The sequence below is a fragment of the Mustela putorius genome, unplaced genomic scaffold (assembly GCF_011764305.1).
Source record: "Mustela putorius furo isolate JIRA1106 unplaced genomic scaffold, ASM1176430v1.1 tig00003972_pilon_pilon_pilon, whole genome shotgun sequence".
NCBI classification, from domain to species: Eukaryota; Metazoa; Chordata; class Mammalia; order Carnivora; family Mustelidae; genus Mustela; species Mustela putorius.
In genome coordinates, this window is record NW_025422115.1 from 26,580,184 (window position 1) to 26,595,697 (window position 15,514).

The 15,514-nt window shown below is 61.7% G+C and overlaps 1 protein-coding gene across 2 annotated transcripts in view; it reads left to right on the plus strand.

The window, feature by feature from the left end:
* Window positions 1-15,514, plus strand: part of MYT1 (myelin transcription factor 1) — a 63,358-nt gene that overhangs the window by 29,912 nt on the left and 17,932 nt on the right. For both annotated transcript variants that reach the window (XM_045070631.1, XM_045070632.1), the window contains exons 5-13: window positions 1,940-2,002; window positions 2,627-2,874; window positions 4,175-5,119; window positions 6,912-7,046; window positions 7,568-7,658; window positions 8,649-8,762; window positions 11,404-11,618; window positions 12,949-13,073; window positions 13,658-13,915. In XM_045070631.1, coding sequence (XP_044926566.1) covers window positions 1,940-2,002; window positions 2,627-2,874; window positions 4,175-5,119; window positions 6,912-7,046; window positions 7,568-7,658; window positions 8,649-8,762; window positions 11,404-11,618; window positions 12,949-13,073; window positions 13,658-13,915 — 2,194 coding nt within the window. The remainder of the gene's footprint in view (window positions 1-1,939; window positions 2,003-2,626; window positions 2,875-4,174; window positions 5,120-6,911; window positions 7,047-7,567; window positions 7,659-8,648; window positions 8,763-11,403; window positions 11,619-12,948; window positions 13,074-13,657; window positions 13,916-15,514) is intronic.

Below are 15,514 nucleotides of genomic sequence, written 5' to 3' on the forward strand. Positions count from 1 at the left end.
CTGTAGCTTATGGTTGGATGTGCAAAGCTTTCACCGGGAGCCTGTTCAGTGGGGACCATGAGCAGGCTGTCTGCAAGCCTTCTGCCTATCTTCCTGTCCCTGCTGCCCTCCGGGAGCCACAGTAGGGAGCTTCAGGAAGAAACCCTGGCTTCGTCGGCCTCCTCCCCTCAAGACGGGGGATGCTGGTGCTGCTTCTTCACCCGGGCCTCACGCACCCTGGGGGCGCTTGTAAGGGAAATGGTGTGAGTGGTGCAGCCCAGGCGACGGGCAGGCAGCCGCTGGGCTTTGACTGGGTCTCCTGTGGCCACTGCATGGGGAGCCAGAGTGCAGGGGCTGCGGCTTCTAATCCCACAGTGGTCCTCACCTGCCCCAGACATGTGGGCTCCCCGCCTGCCCTGCTGCCCCCTGGGCTAGAGGCCAGGACGCTGGCAAGCTGGTGGCTGGAGGTGTGGCTCAGAGATGGTGATGCATCCGGGGGCAGGGCCAGCGGCCTTCAGGACTCCACAGCAGCTGCCACATAATTGCCTGATTAACTCAGTGATTAATCGGCTAATTGGGACCTCAGCTTCAAATCCCTAGTAACAAGGACCTTTTGTGAAAAGTCTCAAAGCTAGCTCTTGAGAGAGAGAAAGCAAGCGTGGGGCATAGATTTTTAGAGTAGACAGCGGGGGCAGCAAGTCCTGGCTGTCTGGAAAGGAAATCCACAATAAAACGGGGTCTTCCCTCCCCTCCCCGTCCGTCCCCCTCCTCCCCCCTCTCCCCCCTCCCGTGCTCCTTTCTTCCTTTTAAACTGAGACTCAGCCCTGGCCGCCTCAGCCTGGAGGGCAGCTGTTGAGCTCCTAGGTGGGGTGGGGCTTGCCTCTGTCCACTGTCTTGTTCTCCCTGACCCTCCCACGAGGGTGACCTGTGTGGCCTGGGGAGTCCCACAGCGCATTGCCGTTAGGCTGTGATCCGTCAAATTAGAAACCACCAGGTGTGTCTAGACTGAGGTCGCGGGCCGTGTCCCTTTCGGGGCCCACCCTGTTCTTCCCTCCCAGGTTCTGGGAGGGCCTGCCCAGACCCCCTGATGCCACGCTTGTTAAAAACAAGGGCTTCCCCTCTTGGGACGGCCCCTCCCTGGAGGAGCTCGGGCTCAGCCTCCCCGGGGTGACCTTCAATGCCTTCTCCCACTTCTCGGGACATTGGCTTGCCACTCCGGAACAGGAGGGCATGTCTGCTTCTTGCTGTCTGCGGTCTGTGGATGTGCGCCGCAGCCCATGGGATCCCGGCCTTGAACAGGGCTGACTCCAGGCAAACTGGGCTGGGTGGTAGGCCCCATGCCCATGATCTGACGTTTCCAGAGCTTTCCATGGTTTGGTTCCGTAGGGCGACAGATGACAGTGGCGGGGGAGGGACTCCTGAGTGCCTTGCCTTCCTCCCCGTGCACTTGCTGGCCCCAGGGTGCATGAAGCCCAGCAGCCCCCTTCCCTCCAAACCCTCCCCCCTACACGTCTACGGGTCAGCCCCGGGTCATAGGCCCTCCTGGCCTCACCTGTCTGCACCAGGCTGCGGGCCTCAGAGCACAGTGATGGCCGGCTTTGCCTCAGGTGCTGGTTCTGGGGGCTTCCCAGAGCACCCTGTTTCTTGGCTGCTGGGAAGCCGGCAGCAGTTTGCCTGCCGTCAGTGGGAAAGACTCATGCGCAGAGAAGAGAAGCCATCTAGGAGACACCGACATCGGAAGTCTTGATCTCATACATGCAGACCTTTAATTAAACACACTCATAAAATTGTAATGAGTCATTCGTTTACTTAAATGGGGTGAGTTATTTCATTAATTTTTAGTGAACTGCAAGCAGCCGTTCTGAGATGCACTGTTTGGAGACAGTCTCCTGCTCCCGGGGAAGGGTCTGGGGCGGGCAGGTCCTTCCCCGTGTGACCACCTCTGCTTCTCTCCCTCCAGCTGCCCCACCCCAGGATGCACAGGCTCAGGACACATCCGGGGCAAGTACTCCAGACACCGCAGGTAAGGGGGCTCCTGGAGAGCAGTGGGACTGCGGGGTTCCGGAGCCCCTTGCCCTCTCTGGGCCCTTTTGTAGATCTAGAACCTTCCATCTGTGCCTGTAGCTGCTGAGGCCAACACGGCTGTGGCGCGTCATGCCGCGGCCTTTCTGCTGGGGGCCAGAGGAGGGTGTTGGGAGGGAGTTCAGAGTGGACCTGCCATCCACGAGGGTGGCCTCAGTGAGCTGCCGCCTGGTCGTGGCTGCTGTCAGCTCGGCTGCAGTGAGGGAGGGTGTGCAGGGTCTGGAGGTGGAGAGGAAAGGCCCGGGCACCCGATGGCCTGCCCGGTGGGAGGAAGTGGGCGGGGACCGACAGAGGGCCAGTGCCCGCCTCAGCCCCGCAGGGCGCGTGCCGTGGACGGGGCCACTGAGGTTAGGGCTTGAGAGAAGAACGAAGCGCAGTTTAAAGCACGTGAGTTTTTAATTCACAGAAAACTTAAGTACATCAACCTGCCTGTCCTGAATGTGGGGCTTTTAGCTGAGGGCGAAGACGAGCTTTCACCACAGGGAACGCGGCTGCCGAGGGTGGAGTGCGGGCGGGTGGGTCCCAGAGAGCCTCGACAGGGCGGCCCTGGTCCCCTTCCCCCCAGTTCGCAGAGCTGCCCGCTGGCCAAGAAGAGGAAGCTGGAGGGCGCGCCGGCCGAGCACCTGGCGCCCACACGGAAGTCCCGGCCCCTGAAGCTGGCGCTGGACGAGGGCTGCGGCGCGGACACCGACGGCAGCGAGGACCCCGAGGTGAAGGACGCCTCTGTCTCCGATGAATCGGAAGGAACTCCGGAGGAGGACGAGGCTGAACTGCCAGGACAGGAGGAGATTCATCGTCCCGAGCCAGCTGAAGGTGCTTTGTGGCTCTTTCTCCCCCGAAATAAAGGGCGCTTAGTGTGGCCCTGGAGAATCACAGCCTGCGAGTGGGGAGGGGGCCCCACTCCGAGGCAGTGAAAGCGCCGCCGAGGAAGCCCTTCCTGAGAACAAGCGAGGTCTTGTCCTGACATTTGTCGGGGTTTCCTGGAGAGGGGCCGGAGCAGGGAGTTGGAGGGGCCTGTGGGCACATCTCTGGGAACGCTGTGGGTGTGCGTGCGTGTGTGTGTGTGGATGTGTGTGTGTGTGTGTGTGAGAGAGAGAGAGAGAGATGGATGGACAGATGGGCGTGGGCTGTGCCTCGGGTCGTGGGGGAAGGGGGGAAGGGGGCTCAGAGAGATCCCCTCCCCCTGGCTCCAGGGAAGGGCAGCTGGGGGTAGGGCGGGGGTCTGCTGGGCGTCAGGTGAGACTGTGGGGGTGTCCAGGGAAGCCTGGGGTAGGATGGGGACCCGAAGGGATTCCTGCCGAGCATTCTTCCCAGTGGGGGAGGCCCAGACGTCGGCAAATGCTGGTGTCAAAGTGGCTCTGGGTCCCGGAGGGAAGTGTCCATGCGCCCCCCCCAGCCTGGCAGACGTCAGTCCTGGGAGTGGGACTGGGACCTGAGGTCCTGAACCCCCAGAACAGCAAGGTGCTTGAGTCTTCTGGCCTCGCACGGTCCGAGACGGCATTTCTACTTCATTGTGGAGCCAACTCTCAGCGAGTGCCCTCACGCTCACCTCGCTCCTGGGGGGGTCTCTGGTCGTCTTTGCAGTGCTGTGTGGCCCAATGGGCTCTAGGGAGAAAGCACTAGCTTGCCAGCTTTCTTACAGAGGAGGGCATTTGGGGTTTGGGCAGCAGCCCCAGCGGGCCCCCCGGAATAGGCGCCCACACCCGGGGCCGGTGTGTGGGGAGCCTTCACCACAGCAAGGTCATGGCACTTAAGATGTGTACACGTGGGTCTTTTAAAAACATAAATTACTTTTCTCCTTTGTGTTTACGAAGCAAATTTTAGAATCTGTTGTATTAAGTGCCATTTTATGAAATGCAGGTTTACCCGATTTGAGAAAGTAGCCTTAAAGGGAGGGGCTGTTAGTAACAAGTATCGGAGAGTGTCCCAGCTTCAGAAGAAGCAGTGACCCCTTCTCCTCCTCAGATAAGTTCACCGCGCGTCTGCGGCCCAGCACAGGGGCAGGCATGCCCGACCACCTTCCCCTCTCTGGGGGTGTCGGGCTCCCCAGGCGGTTGGGCAGGGCGCTCGGGGGCTCCTTAGGCTCTTTCCACATGTTTCTGATTCTGTGCAGGAAGGAGCCCTGTCAAGTCCCACTTCGGATCCAAGCCTGTCGGCAGCTCTGCGGGCCCCGCCAAGGGCGGCTACAGCAGCTACCAGGAGATCATTGCCACTTCTCTCCTCAACCTGGGCCAAATCGCTGTAGAGACCCTAGTTGGGGAGGACTTGGGCCAGGTGGCCAAGCCGGGCCCTGGTGTTGTGCACCTGGTGCAGGAGGAGGCTGAGGAAGGGGCCACCAGTGACGAGGGGGAGAAGGACGTGTTCCTCAGGCCAGAGGATGCAGAGCAGGTGGTGGGAGCCACCAGGGAGCGTCCCCAGGAGCTCGGTCCCCAGGCCGTGGAGGGTGTGGCCAGTGAGGAGTCCAGCAAGAGGAAAGTCGCTCTGGGTAACGAGGAAGAGGAAGAGGAGGAGGAGGAAGAGGAGGAGGAGGAGGAAGAGGAGGAGGAAGAGGAGGAGGAGGAAGAGGAGGAGGAGGAAGAGGAGGAGGAGGAGGAGGAGGAGGAGGAGGAGGAGGAGGAGGAGGAGGAGGAGGAGGAGGAGGAGGAGGAGGAGGAGGAGGAGGAGGAAGAGGAGGAGGAGGAGGAGGAGGCCGCTCCTGAGGTCATCTGCCAGGAGGATGCCCCCCTCGGCCCCGGCCAGAAGGTCCCTGAAGCCCAGCCGCTGGCCTCGCCCAGCCCGAAGCCCGAGTACCCCGTCCTGGGGGAGGAGCGCTCCGACGACGGCCGGGACGAAGACGCGCGCTCCCAGAAGTCCGCGGTCACCGATGTGTCGGAGATGTACGACGTGATGACACGTGGGAACTTGGGTCTCCTGGAGCAGGCTATTGCCCTAAAGGCTGAGCAGGTACAAGCCGTCTGTGAGCCCGGCTGCCCGCCCACCGAGCAGGGCCAGCTGGGCCCCGGGGAGCCCGGGAAGGCAGTGAGGCCCCTGGATGCCCGGAAGAGCTACTGTAGCAAAGGTAGGGCTGGCGGCCGGGCCCACACACCCTCCTGTCCTCCCTCCCCCACTCCCCGCCCCCCCACCCCCTGCCGGGGCTGGGTAGCGCCCGTTCCCCCACCGTCCCCACTGGGCATGGAGAGGCAGGCTGAGGGACAGGTGTGTCCAGAGTGGAGGGCCTTACGGGCTGGAGGCAGGGCTGACAGGTGCCAACAAAGGGCACACAGACACATAACTACAGTCTGGCCACAGATGCAGGGAATGGGCTCACACTGCCCTTGTGGGGCGATCAGAGAGAGCAGCAGAGCTCCTGGGGTGGAAAGCGGAGGCTAGGAGGGGCAGTCAGCTGGCTCCAGCAGCTCAGCCGCAGCTTGGGGGCTGGCCGTGGTCATGGAGAGACACAGGCAGGCCCTGGGCGGACACAGCTGGGTCGTAGAGACATTGAGTGAGCTCTGGGGAGCCCCAGTTGGTAGGTAAGTAGGGACACAGGGCACAGATTTCCTAGGGAATCTCGATGAGATGAGCTGGGGGCAGACGCTGAGGGACACAGCTGAGGGGACCCAGATGAGGACGTTGTTTCAACCTGGAGGAGACCTGTCACCTTTCAGGGTGGCCCAGATGTGGGGACAGCTGCTCGAGAGCTCAGAGTCAGACTGGCAGGGGCTTCAGGGGACGCAGGTGCAAGAAGACCCAAATTTAGGGAGTCGGAGCTGCGTAGAGTGTCAGTCTGCGGGCAGTGGGCTTGGGGCTCACGGATCAGGGCAGGGATGTATATGGCTGGGCACACCGTGTATGGCTGGGGGACACCGGCTGAGTGATGGCCACAGCCCAGGTGTTAGGGTGACTCAGACCTGTGGGAATGGACACTAGTGGACCTGCCTTCAGGGTTGGAGTTGAGGGCATGGACCCAGGGGACGGAGCCTCAGGGTGAGGAAGATGGCCGAGCGGAAGCACCGGGCAGGGGCGAGACAGGGCTCACACCAAGGGTCGGATGCAGCCCGAGCCCCAGATAGAGCCCGAGTTCTGGAAGCAGGCATGGGGGATGGGTTGGGGACAACCCTGCCTGCTGGGTTGGTAGACGTCCAGTTTCCTGCTCATTTGAACGTGGAGATGCAGAGCCTGGGGCCCTGCACTTCAGAGCTCCCCCGGGTTTCTGCCTTGCCCGGGGGAGGCATTCTGGGTGTGGTTGTGTGACCTCTGCTTCTCCTGGAGGGGAGGGCTGCACCCAGAAATTTCTCTGGGACATCGGCTATGCTCTGGGGATCATTGTGTCCTGACAAGTGTTTCCTTCTGGCCCCTACATCCTATAGGGACATCTCCTGGCCCACAGAGCCTAGACTTGAGTTCAGCAACTGAGATTTGAGTTGAAATTTCTGTCCATGCCTTTATCAGTTGTGCGGCTTTTGGCAAGTTAACGTCTTTGTCCTCCCCCGGCAAGGAACTAGTTCCACTTTTCACCTCTCTGTGCAGAGGCTGGAGCTCTAGGCTCAGGGGCTCTGGAGGCATGCCCCAGCGCTGAAGGCAACAGGCTCCCACAGTGTCAGCAGGGGTGGACAGGGAGGGCGCCAGCTGCCACCTGCGTCCTCCTGATCACGCTGCCCATCCTGTTACATGGGAGGGTTTTCCATGAGGACGGCCAGTGTGGGCCACTGTCCCCAGAATGATGCAGCCCCGGTCCCTCCCAGGCAGCTGTGCAGTCCGGCCACTCTGCTCTGCACGTGAAGGAAGGAGCGTGGCTGTCCCATCCCCCTCCCCACTCGCCACCCATCATGCAGTTTTCTCCCTGCACGATCTGATGCATCTTGTGTGTTTAGATCCCTCAAGAGCTGAGAAGCGTGAGATCAAGTGTCCGACTCCAGGCTGTGATGGCACCGGCCACGTCACAGGGCTGTACCCTCACCACCGAAGCCTGTCTGGCTGCCCTCACAAGGACAGGATCCCCCCGGAGAGTGAGTAGCTGTGCACAATTCAGACCATCTCTGTTGCTTGGATGGTATTCCTGTGGAGGAGGGGTCACCCAGGGCCCTGTCCCTTTGGACCGGCTCTGTCCAGATGCCCCAACTCAAACCCTACGAGGCTGGGGATGTGCGGCATGCCCTGTCACCTGCCTTGAGACCGCAGCCCCATGCCAGGGCCCCAGGAGGCCTGTGAGGAGACAGCCAGTTGCCTGTCCTCCGACGGGCAGAGGAGAAGGCCTGTCCTCACTTCCAGCCTAGAGGCAGTAATTGCGAACAGGAGTCTCAAAGGCAAATCATAGAACCACCGGGGGCTTTGAGGGCAAGTTGGCTTCCGCCCCAGGGAGGCCGGGGCCACGGTGGGAGGGAGCGCAGCTGGATTGGGCTGAGGCCGGCGGGCCCTGCCGGCTGCTGCTCTCAGCTGCCACCCTCCCACAAGGTTGCAGACCTCACATGGGGCCCCTCCGTCTTCCTTGGCCGTGCTCAGCGTGTCCCTCCCTCTGGCTCTCTCGCAGTCTTGGCCATGCACGAGAACGTGCTCAAGTGCCCCACCCCCGGCTGCACCGGCCAAGGCCACGTGAACAGCAACCGCAACACTCACAGAAGGTACTCAGGTTGAGCTGGGCGTGGGGGGCCGGTGGGGGGGCAGGCTGGGCCTCGTGTGTGTGCCCCGGCCTGGGATGGGTGCAAGCTCAGGGCAGGCCTCTTGGTGGGGGGTCGGAATGACACCCCGAGGTGTGGTCCCTATGGGAGTGGTCCTGAGACACCAGAGGGTGCTGGAGGGATGGGTGTGTGCCCCCCAGAGAGGCCTCCTGACCTTAGGGAGAGCCAGGTGAGGCTCTCTTGGGAGGCCTCCACCCGCCAGGACCGAGGTCCAGGCTAGAGTGTGGGGGCCATGGCCCAGGCAGACCCGATACTCCCGGGGTGCCCTTGGGGTTCTGCGGTCTGCCATCCTGCACCGTGAGAGGTGACCGCACTCCCCACGTGGAGCGCCTTGTAGTGTGGCTGTGACTGGCTGTGTCCTTGCAAAGGCGGCTGCATGTCCCTGAGAAGAGGCCACGCTCCTGAGTGGGGCTGTGGCCATCCCTTGGGCAGCAGCCGGCCAGCCCGATGCTGACAGCTGAGGTTGCTCCCACGGTGTCTTAGATCAGGTAGTTGCCGGGGAGGGGCCTGGCCTCCAGGGTCAGCACCTGGCGTGTGTGGCTGTGTGGCCTTGGGACTCCCCATTGGCCGTGATGGGTCGGCCGACGGAGCACGAGCCAGAGACAGGTCCCGAGGGCTCCGCTCTGGTCGGCAGTGAGAGAAGGGCAGGCCCACTGCCCAGACCCGCCTCGAGCTGTGAAGGCATTGAGGGTCTGCTCTGTCTTCCCTGTCATTGCTGAGGGTTTCCCCAAACGGAAAGCGACGTGCACAGCTACTCTGAGGGCTCGAGGACAGAGCAAGAGAGACAGGAGACTTCCTGGGCTCTGGGTGGTGTTGGCGAGCTCCTGGCTTGGACAGGTCTGGGTCTGGAAGACAGTCCTTGCCGTGATCGTATAGTGGTTAGTACTCTGCGCTGTGGAAGACAGTCCTTAGCTGACCTCCACCTTTCTCCAGTTTGTCTGGCTGTCCCATTGCTGCTGCTGAAAAATTGGCCAAATCTCATGAGAAGCAACAGCCGCAGACGGGAGACCCTTCCAAGAGTAGCTCCAGCTCCGATCGGATCCTCAGGTGAGTGAGATGAGCCCCAGAGCCTAACGCGCCTGCCCCTCAGGGTCCCGCAGGGGTCTTCCCAGCATCTTTGGGTGGCCCACGCGCATGTGTGCGCGTGTGCTGAGGGCCCGAGTTGCCCTGGGGTTCTCCCGGGGGGACCTGGAGGCTAGATTCTGGGGCACATAGGACAGAGTCTGACAGCCGCGCACTCACCCGTGTTTCCGCTGTGGCACAAACCCTGCCTGGCCGCCCTGCCTTGGGAAGGCATCAGCTCTCCCCGCTGGGGAGCGCTCAGGGGCTGTTTGTGGAAATGCTGGTCCTGTCTCCAGAGACCAGACTACCCCAGCTGGCGGCCACTGGCGTCCAAACCCTCCAGGAGCTGCTCCTTCCTGCCTGCACCTCCCTCACCTCAGTGAAGGACCCTGAACCGAGGGCGAGGACGGAGGCACGTGGTGCCCTTCAGAGCACGGCCTGCTTGTGGCCCCAGAGGTTCTGAGGCAGCCGTAGGCAAGCGTGTGTAGACAGATGTCAGTGATCAGGGGCTCCCCAAAGGCCATTAAGAATGCATGTGCTTGGCATACTGCCACCCCTGTGACTCTGTGAAGGCAGGAGCCACATGAAGGCCACAGTGTCGGGAGCTTGCCCAAGACAGCAATTATTGGCGAGGGGGGCGTGGAGGTAGCTGGCACTGGCCCCTGGCCAGCCTGGCCTCAGATTCTTGCTTTTGGCCAGCGGGGTGGCTCCCCACCAAGTGCCCTCACTCTGTGGATACTCTGCTCCCGGTGTCTCTGAGGGACTGGGACTTCAGAAGCCTTTCCCTTCCCCAGTTCTTCAGATCCCAGTCCCGTGTCTGCCCCTCAGAGGAGAATGTTGAACAGGCACGAACCTGGGCATTAGCACAGACCCTGGTCTAGAGAGAGGCCCGCCTCCTTCCAGGGCCCATGCAGCCCCCTGTCCCTTCCCTGGTGTGTGCCTGCCAAGGTCTCAGCCAGAGAACCTGGCCACCCCCCTTGGCTTGCTCTGTGGGTCCCCTGTGAGGGGTCTCTGGGTGGGGCCAGAGCCGGGGCCTCACCCCTCTGCACTCTGCACTCCCATCTACGGGGCCTTCAGCCCTGCGTGTCCCGTGGGCTCCTTCCCACCTGCTGGCTGGCTCTGAAGACACTTGGAAGCTGCTTCTTGCTTCTATCCCATAACTATTTCTTCCAGCTTGCCATGCTACTAATCCAGTTTTTTCCTGCCTTGATCTAAGTCACGGGTAAAAGTCATACGAGCAGGCAGGCGAGGCCCTGGGAGCTCAGGGTCCGGGGCCAAGAGTCCCCCACGCAGTGGCTGTGCTCCTGGGAATCGGACCCCTCTTTGTTTGCCTGTGAAAGTGGATGACAGCGTTGTCTTGTGGACTTTGCAAATACCCGTGAGGCCTGAACAAGGTCGTGACATTTCGCCTCCCCAGGTCCTTGGTGCCAAGCTTCAGACAGTAGCTATGGAGGCCGGTGTTCAGGCTCTGCTCCTGTGGCGTGGCCATGTTTCTGGGGGTCGTCCCGGGAGGGTGGGGCGAGGCTGTGCAGACGTGTGCTGGCGTCCCAGACACTCCACCTGCTGCGGGATGGGGCCCCGGCCAAGGAAGCCAGCAACCCGAGCCGCCAGCTCTAAGCTCAGGGTTCTTCTCTCCGCTGGGTGGTGCCTGAGCACTCTCCGGGGACTCCCCTGGATGCTGCCTGGCCCTCTGCCCTCCTTGGGGAAGGGGAATGGACCTATGCTTGGGACAGCTGCTTTTCCAAGGTCCAGGCTCAGACCTGATCTCCTCAGCATTGCGGGGTCTGTCTCGGGGCTCCTGTTCCACCATCCCATGTCCCCTTCTTGAGCCCAGGCCGCAGTCGCTTGGTTGAGTCCGGAGCAGAGAGAGCTGCCGGGCCTCTCCTCTCCCTTCCCTTCTCTCTGAGCTGACCAGCGCAGAAGCCTGTCCCCACCCCGTGTGGGGGCTACTCCCCGCCTGGCTGGCCTTCCTGCCCGGCCCCGTGCTGTCTCAGCTCCTTTCTTCACGCCCCGTTTTGTATTTGCAACGCTGTGCGGTCTCGTAACCGTGAGCCAAGGCCCGCAGGGGCTCCCTGCTGTCAGCCTGTTCAGCCCCTCTGCGGCTCTTCTCCACGGATGTCAGGCAGAGAATAGTGCAGGGCTGAGGCCCTGGCCAGTCGAGAGCTGAGTCGGGCCCTCCCTGAGCCCGGTTCTCAGAAGCGCCCACATTATGTCTGCATGTCCCGTCTCCCTTCTCACTGGGCAGCTCTGTTATTGCAGCAGAGTTCTGTCTAGGGGTGGCTGGCCACTGTCCGAAGGACGCTCCTGTGGACTTGCCTGCCAAAGGCTCCCACTACTGGTAGCCAAACTCTTTGAAAGCGGCCTTCCTAAGCTCTGGGGGGACGTCTGAGGCCTGCCCTCCCCCTCTGATCTGCGGGGACACATGCCGTCATCCGCTCAAGGCTCATCGATTGCTCCTGGCTCTCCTCCTCGTCCAGAACAGGCCCCAGGCATCCTTTTGTGGGGGGACATGGGGGAGGGTCTCTGTGTACATGGGGCTCTGAGGGGTTCCTGCCTGGGCTGTAGGGTGGGGCTTAGAGTCCCTGGTCCTGTCCTCACGGTGCTACACCTCTGTCCTACACCTCAGGCCTATGTGCTTCGTGAAGCAGCTTGAAGTCCCTCCGTATGGAAGCTACCGGCCTAACGTGGCCCCTGCCACCCCCAGGGCTAACCTGGCCAAGGAGCTGGAGAAGTTCTCCAAGGTCACCTTTGACTACGCAAGTTTTGACGCTCAGGTTTTTGGCAAACGCATGCTTGCCCCAAAGATTCAGACCAGCGAAACCTCACCTAAAGCCTTTAAATGTAAGTTGGGGAGACCCACTCCTGAGAGGTTAGGGTTTGAGAGCGGGGGAGGGACCCCTCACCAGCACTCTCTGCCCCGGGGCTATCTAGGTGTCCCGTGTCTACCACGGTGGCTTTCCCAGAGTCCGTGTCTTCCTCATGTTACTGCCACCATGTTCCCCATCACACTCGATGTATCTCTTCCCTATTGGTGAAACGACACCCAGGTCCTTCACGGCGTGCGTGTCCGAAGTCTTGAGAATACGTTCCCTGATGTGGCCTGTCCTGCGGGGGCTCAGAGAGCCGCCACGCTGAGCCTGGGCAGGCAGAATCTGTTTGCCTTCCTGCCTGAGGACCGTCTCACTGGACAGTGTGTTGTGGCGTTAGCTACAGGTTTTCTGGGTACTTGTACTAACAAAATGTGTTCCTCTGAACTTTGGAGAACAACCTTTTCTATCTGTTTTGGTCACTGAATATACCAATCTGTGGGTTGCAAGCCCATTAGCCTGAGAAACACATATGAAATGGAGAAGCAGCCCACTGAGCCCGTGAGACGGGAGCTGGCATCTCCCGGGGGTGTCAAGCCCTCCGACGCAGCTATGAGGACTTTCTGTCACATTAATAATGGAAACACCAAGGGCTGACACAGCCGCCAGCATCAGTGTGGACCTTTGTCCCATCTGCTCGGTGCCATGACGCCCAGGGAGGACCTAGCGTGCACAGGGATCTCTCGGAGGTCTGGGGACTTACTGGTGCTGCCCTGACGTTGGAAGTGTAACCCCTGACGGCTGGTTTGGGGCTACAATATAATCACTAGCAGAGACAACATTTTATGCCCTCATTGGCCATGTTTATTTGAACGATAACATGACTTTACTGAAGTGGTATTATGGGGGCACCCAAAGTCGCCTTTTGAGATGCTGGGACAAGGGCTTTCCTCCCTGAGTCATGTCCCGGCCACTCCTGCTCACAGAGGTCTGTGCCCTCTGTCAGCGTCCCCAGTTGGCAGCGTCTTTGCTGGACGCTTCAGACAGGCTGGAATGACTTTGGAGGTATTTGTTCTCTCTGCCCAAATGTTAAACGAGCCGGAAATGGCCTCCTGGACGCCTTCTGAGGGGACGAGCAGGGTGTGCTGTGGCCCTGTGACCGGGATGAGTGGCCCTGCCCCAGGCCAGCCTCCTTAGAGCTGCGCGCCGTGCCCTCCCAGCCGGCCAGAGCTCCCCACTGCGTCCGCGCGGCTGCCTCCCATTCCAGTCGCATACCAGCTGCTGTTGTTCCCTTTTTGCAGCCCAACCTTTCCCAAAGGCCTCTCCCCCCAGGCACAGCCCCCGCACTTCACCCCCTTCTGCAGGCTTCGACTACACGCATGACGCCGAGGCCGCGCACATGGCTGCCACGGCCATCCTGAACCTCTCCACGCGCTGCTGGGAGATGCCGGAGAATCTCAGCACGAAGCCACAGGACCTGCCCAGCAAGGTGTGTGCGGCCCCTCTGAGGAACCCCTCTGAGGCAGCCACAGGCCGGGGGGTTTACAGTCGGGACAACAAGCCCCCACGTGACATGTGCTTAGGACACTCAGTGTCCATTGGACAGTGGTCATTCTTACCTTCTCTTCCTCCGGCTCGTGGCTCCTGTGACGGGGGGTGGCTGCGGGAGTCCCCTGTGAGAGCTGTTTGCTGTGACTAAGTGGGACTGAATGGCTGTGCACACGCATGTTCCTCTGTGTTCCCCTGAGTCTGAGGGTCACGCACATAGATGAGACCTCATGTTCTCCTGAAGCTCATGGTTGAGCACATGTCCTTGTGTGATCATGGTCAGCGCGTCTCAAGGTCTGGCGGGGTTAGCAGGACCTGGGAGAGAGTGCCCCCCCCCCCCCCACACATCCATCTCAGGAGCTGGCGAGTCAGGAAGCCTGCTTCTCAGAGACTCTCGTGTTCTGGTTTGGGCCTGCTTCCTTCCGAGGGAAACAGTGTCCTGGGCTGTCTGTGATGCTGGTTCGTGGACCAGAAGTCATCCGTGGGGTGAAGTCCCTAGCACGGATTCTGCCGTTGTGGTTGTAGGCCGTGGACATCGAGGTGGATGAAAACGGGACCCTGGACCTGAGCATGCACAGACACCGCAAGCGCGATGGCGCCTTCCCGGGAGGTGGCCCTGGCGGGAAGGCTCCCGACGCCTCCCAGCGCCAGAGCAGCGCCAGCGCCGCCCCCAGCAGCTCCATGGCCTCGCCCCCGTGCAGCCAGGCCTCCCGCCAGGACGAGTGGGACCGACCGTTGGACTACACCAAGCCGAGCCGCCTGCGAGAGGAGGAGCCCGAGGAGGTGGGTGAGGGGCCTGCGGGCTCTCATGTCTCTGGGGAGAGGTACTGGGGACCTGTCCCTGCACGCGGGGGGCCTGGCCACCTCTGGCAAGAGAGAACCTGGCCTGCCATCCTGGAGGGCTTTTCAGCCTGGGCCCATGCTGCGGTATTGTCCCACCTGAGAGAGGTCATTCTCCCGCTTCCATGGACTTGGTGATCAGTACCATCATGGGCCCCCGGAAAGCGTGGGGAGGAGGAGGGCTTCTTTCACATCCCATGGGACATATTCGGGAACGGCTCCAAATTCCTGGGTTTTGTGGCCTCCCCCAACCCTGAATTTTGCAGCGGTCCCTCCTGACCATCTGCAGGACATACCAGCCACCTGGCTCCTTGGACAGAGGAGGCCGTAGGGTGGGCAGTGGCCTGAGTCCCGAGACCAGCACCCCCTGTTAAAGAGCAGCAAGACAGGTGTATTTGTCGGAGCTGCAGTCTGGGGACAGGGGAACAGCCCTTTCTAGTCACTCTACCCTCCTGAAAGTGGGACTGGTTGAAAGCTCTTCCCCACAGATGTGTGCGTCCTGAGTAGCAGAGCCCCGCTGCGGGGGTGGCATAGACTCCCAGGGGCCTCCGCAGTGTGGGCAGGCCGGCAGGTCCCCTCATCCTCCCTCCCTGTCCCTGCCAGCACCCCCTCCCACCGACCCCGGAAGGGCAGGGGCCGGTCCCTGTGGAGGAGACCGCTCTGGGAGACAACCAGCCTGCAGTCCGGTCCTCCCAGCCCCGCACTCTCGACGTGTGTCTGCGTCACACGTGAGGGGGAGACTGGGCCCCCGGCTGAGGTCACTTGGCACAGTCCCGTGGCTAGAACTTGGTGTTAGGCTCCGGGAGAGGGGCGCCTCTCAGACTGAGCCCTGAGTGGGACGGGCTGGCCTGGGCAAGGCCTCTGGGACCGTGTGTTTGGTTTTCTTCTTGGCCAGTGGGAGCCCAGTCTGAGGCCAGATGCGGCCCCCACAGGGGGGACCCCCTAGTACAGTCTGCGCTTACCTTGCTCCAGTCCTGCTCCAAGGTCTAAGCCCCCTTCCTGGTGACTGTAACCTTCGCTTGACTCCTCCCTGCCCCTTTCCGTGACTGCCCGCTCAGGCTGACATCCCTGGCTGCCTGGTCCCTCCCCTTCTCCTTCCACACCCTCTGAGCCCCCCAAGACTCATGTCATCGGTCTCAGAGGTCCTGAGGTCCTTGCCCCCAGAAGCCCCCACAGTCGTTCTCCCCCCAGAGCCTCAGCTCGCTCCCAGTCCCTCCCTTTCCTCCAGCTCCCTTCTGGGCACGGGTGGGTCACCCCCAGAAATGCCTCCCTCATCCAGGCCTTCCTGGCCCTTCGGCCACGGCCCAGGACCCCCGACTCAGACTCCCCAGCTCTGCGCGAGGCTCCTCGATTCACCGCACGCCCCCACCCTTAGCCTCACCTCCCACCCTGGCCTCTGGCGGCGGCCAGAACAGTGTCCGGGCGCCTCGGGGACACCTCCCTTGCTGTGGAATGGCCTCCTCCCTGGGCCTCTGGGAAGCTGTCGTTTATCCTGGAGACCTGGCTTAAGTCCAGCTTGCTCAGGGGAGGGAACACTTGCCC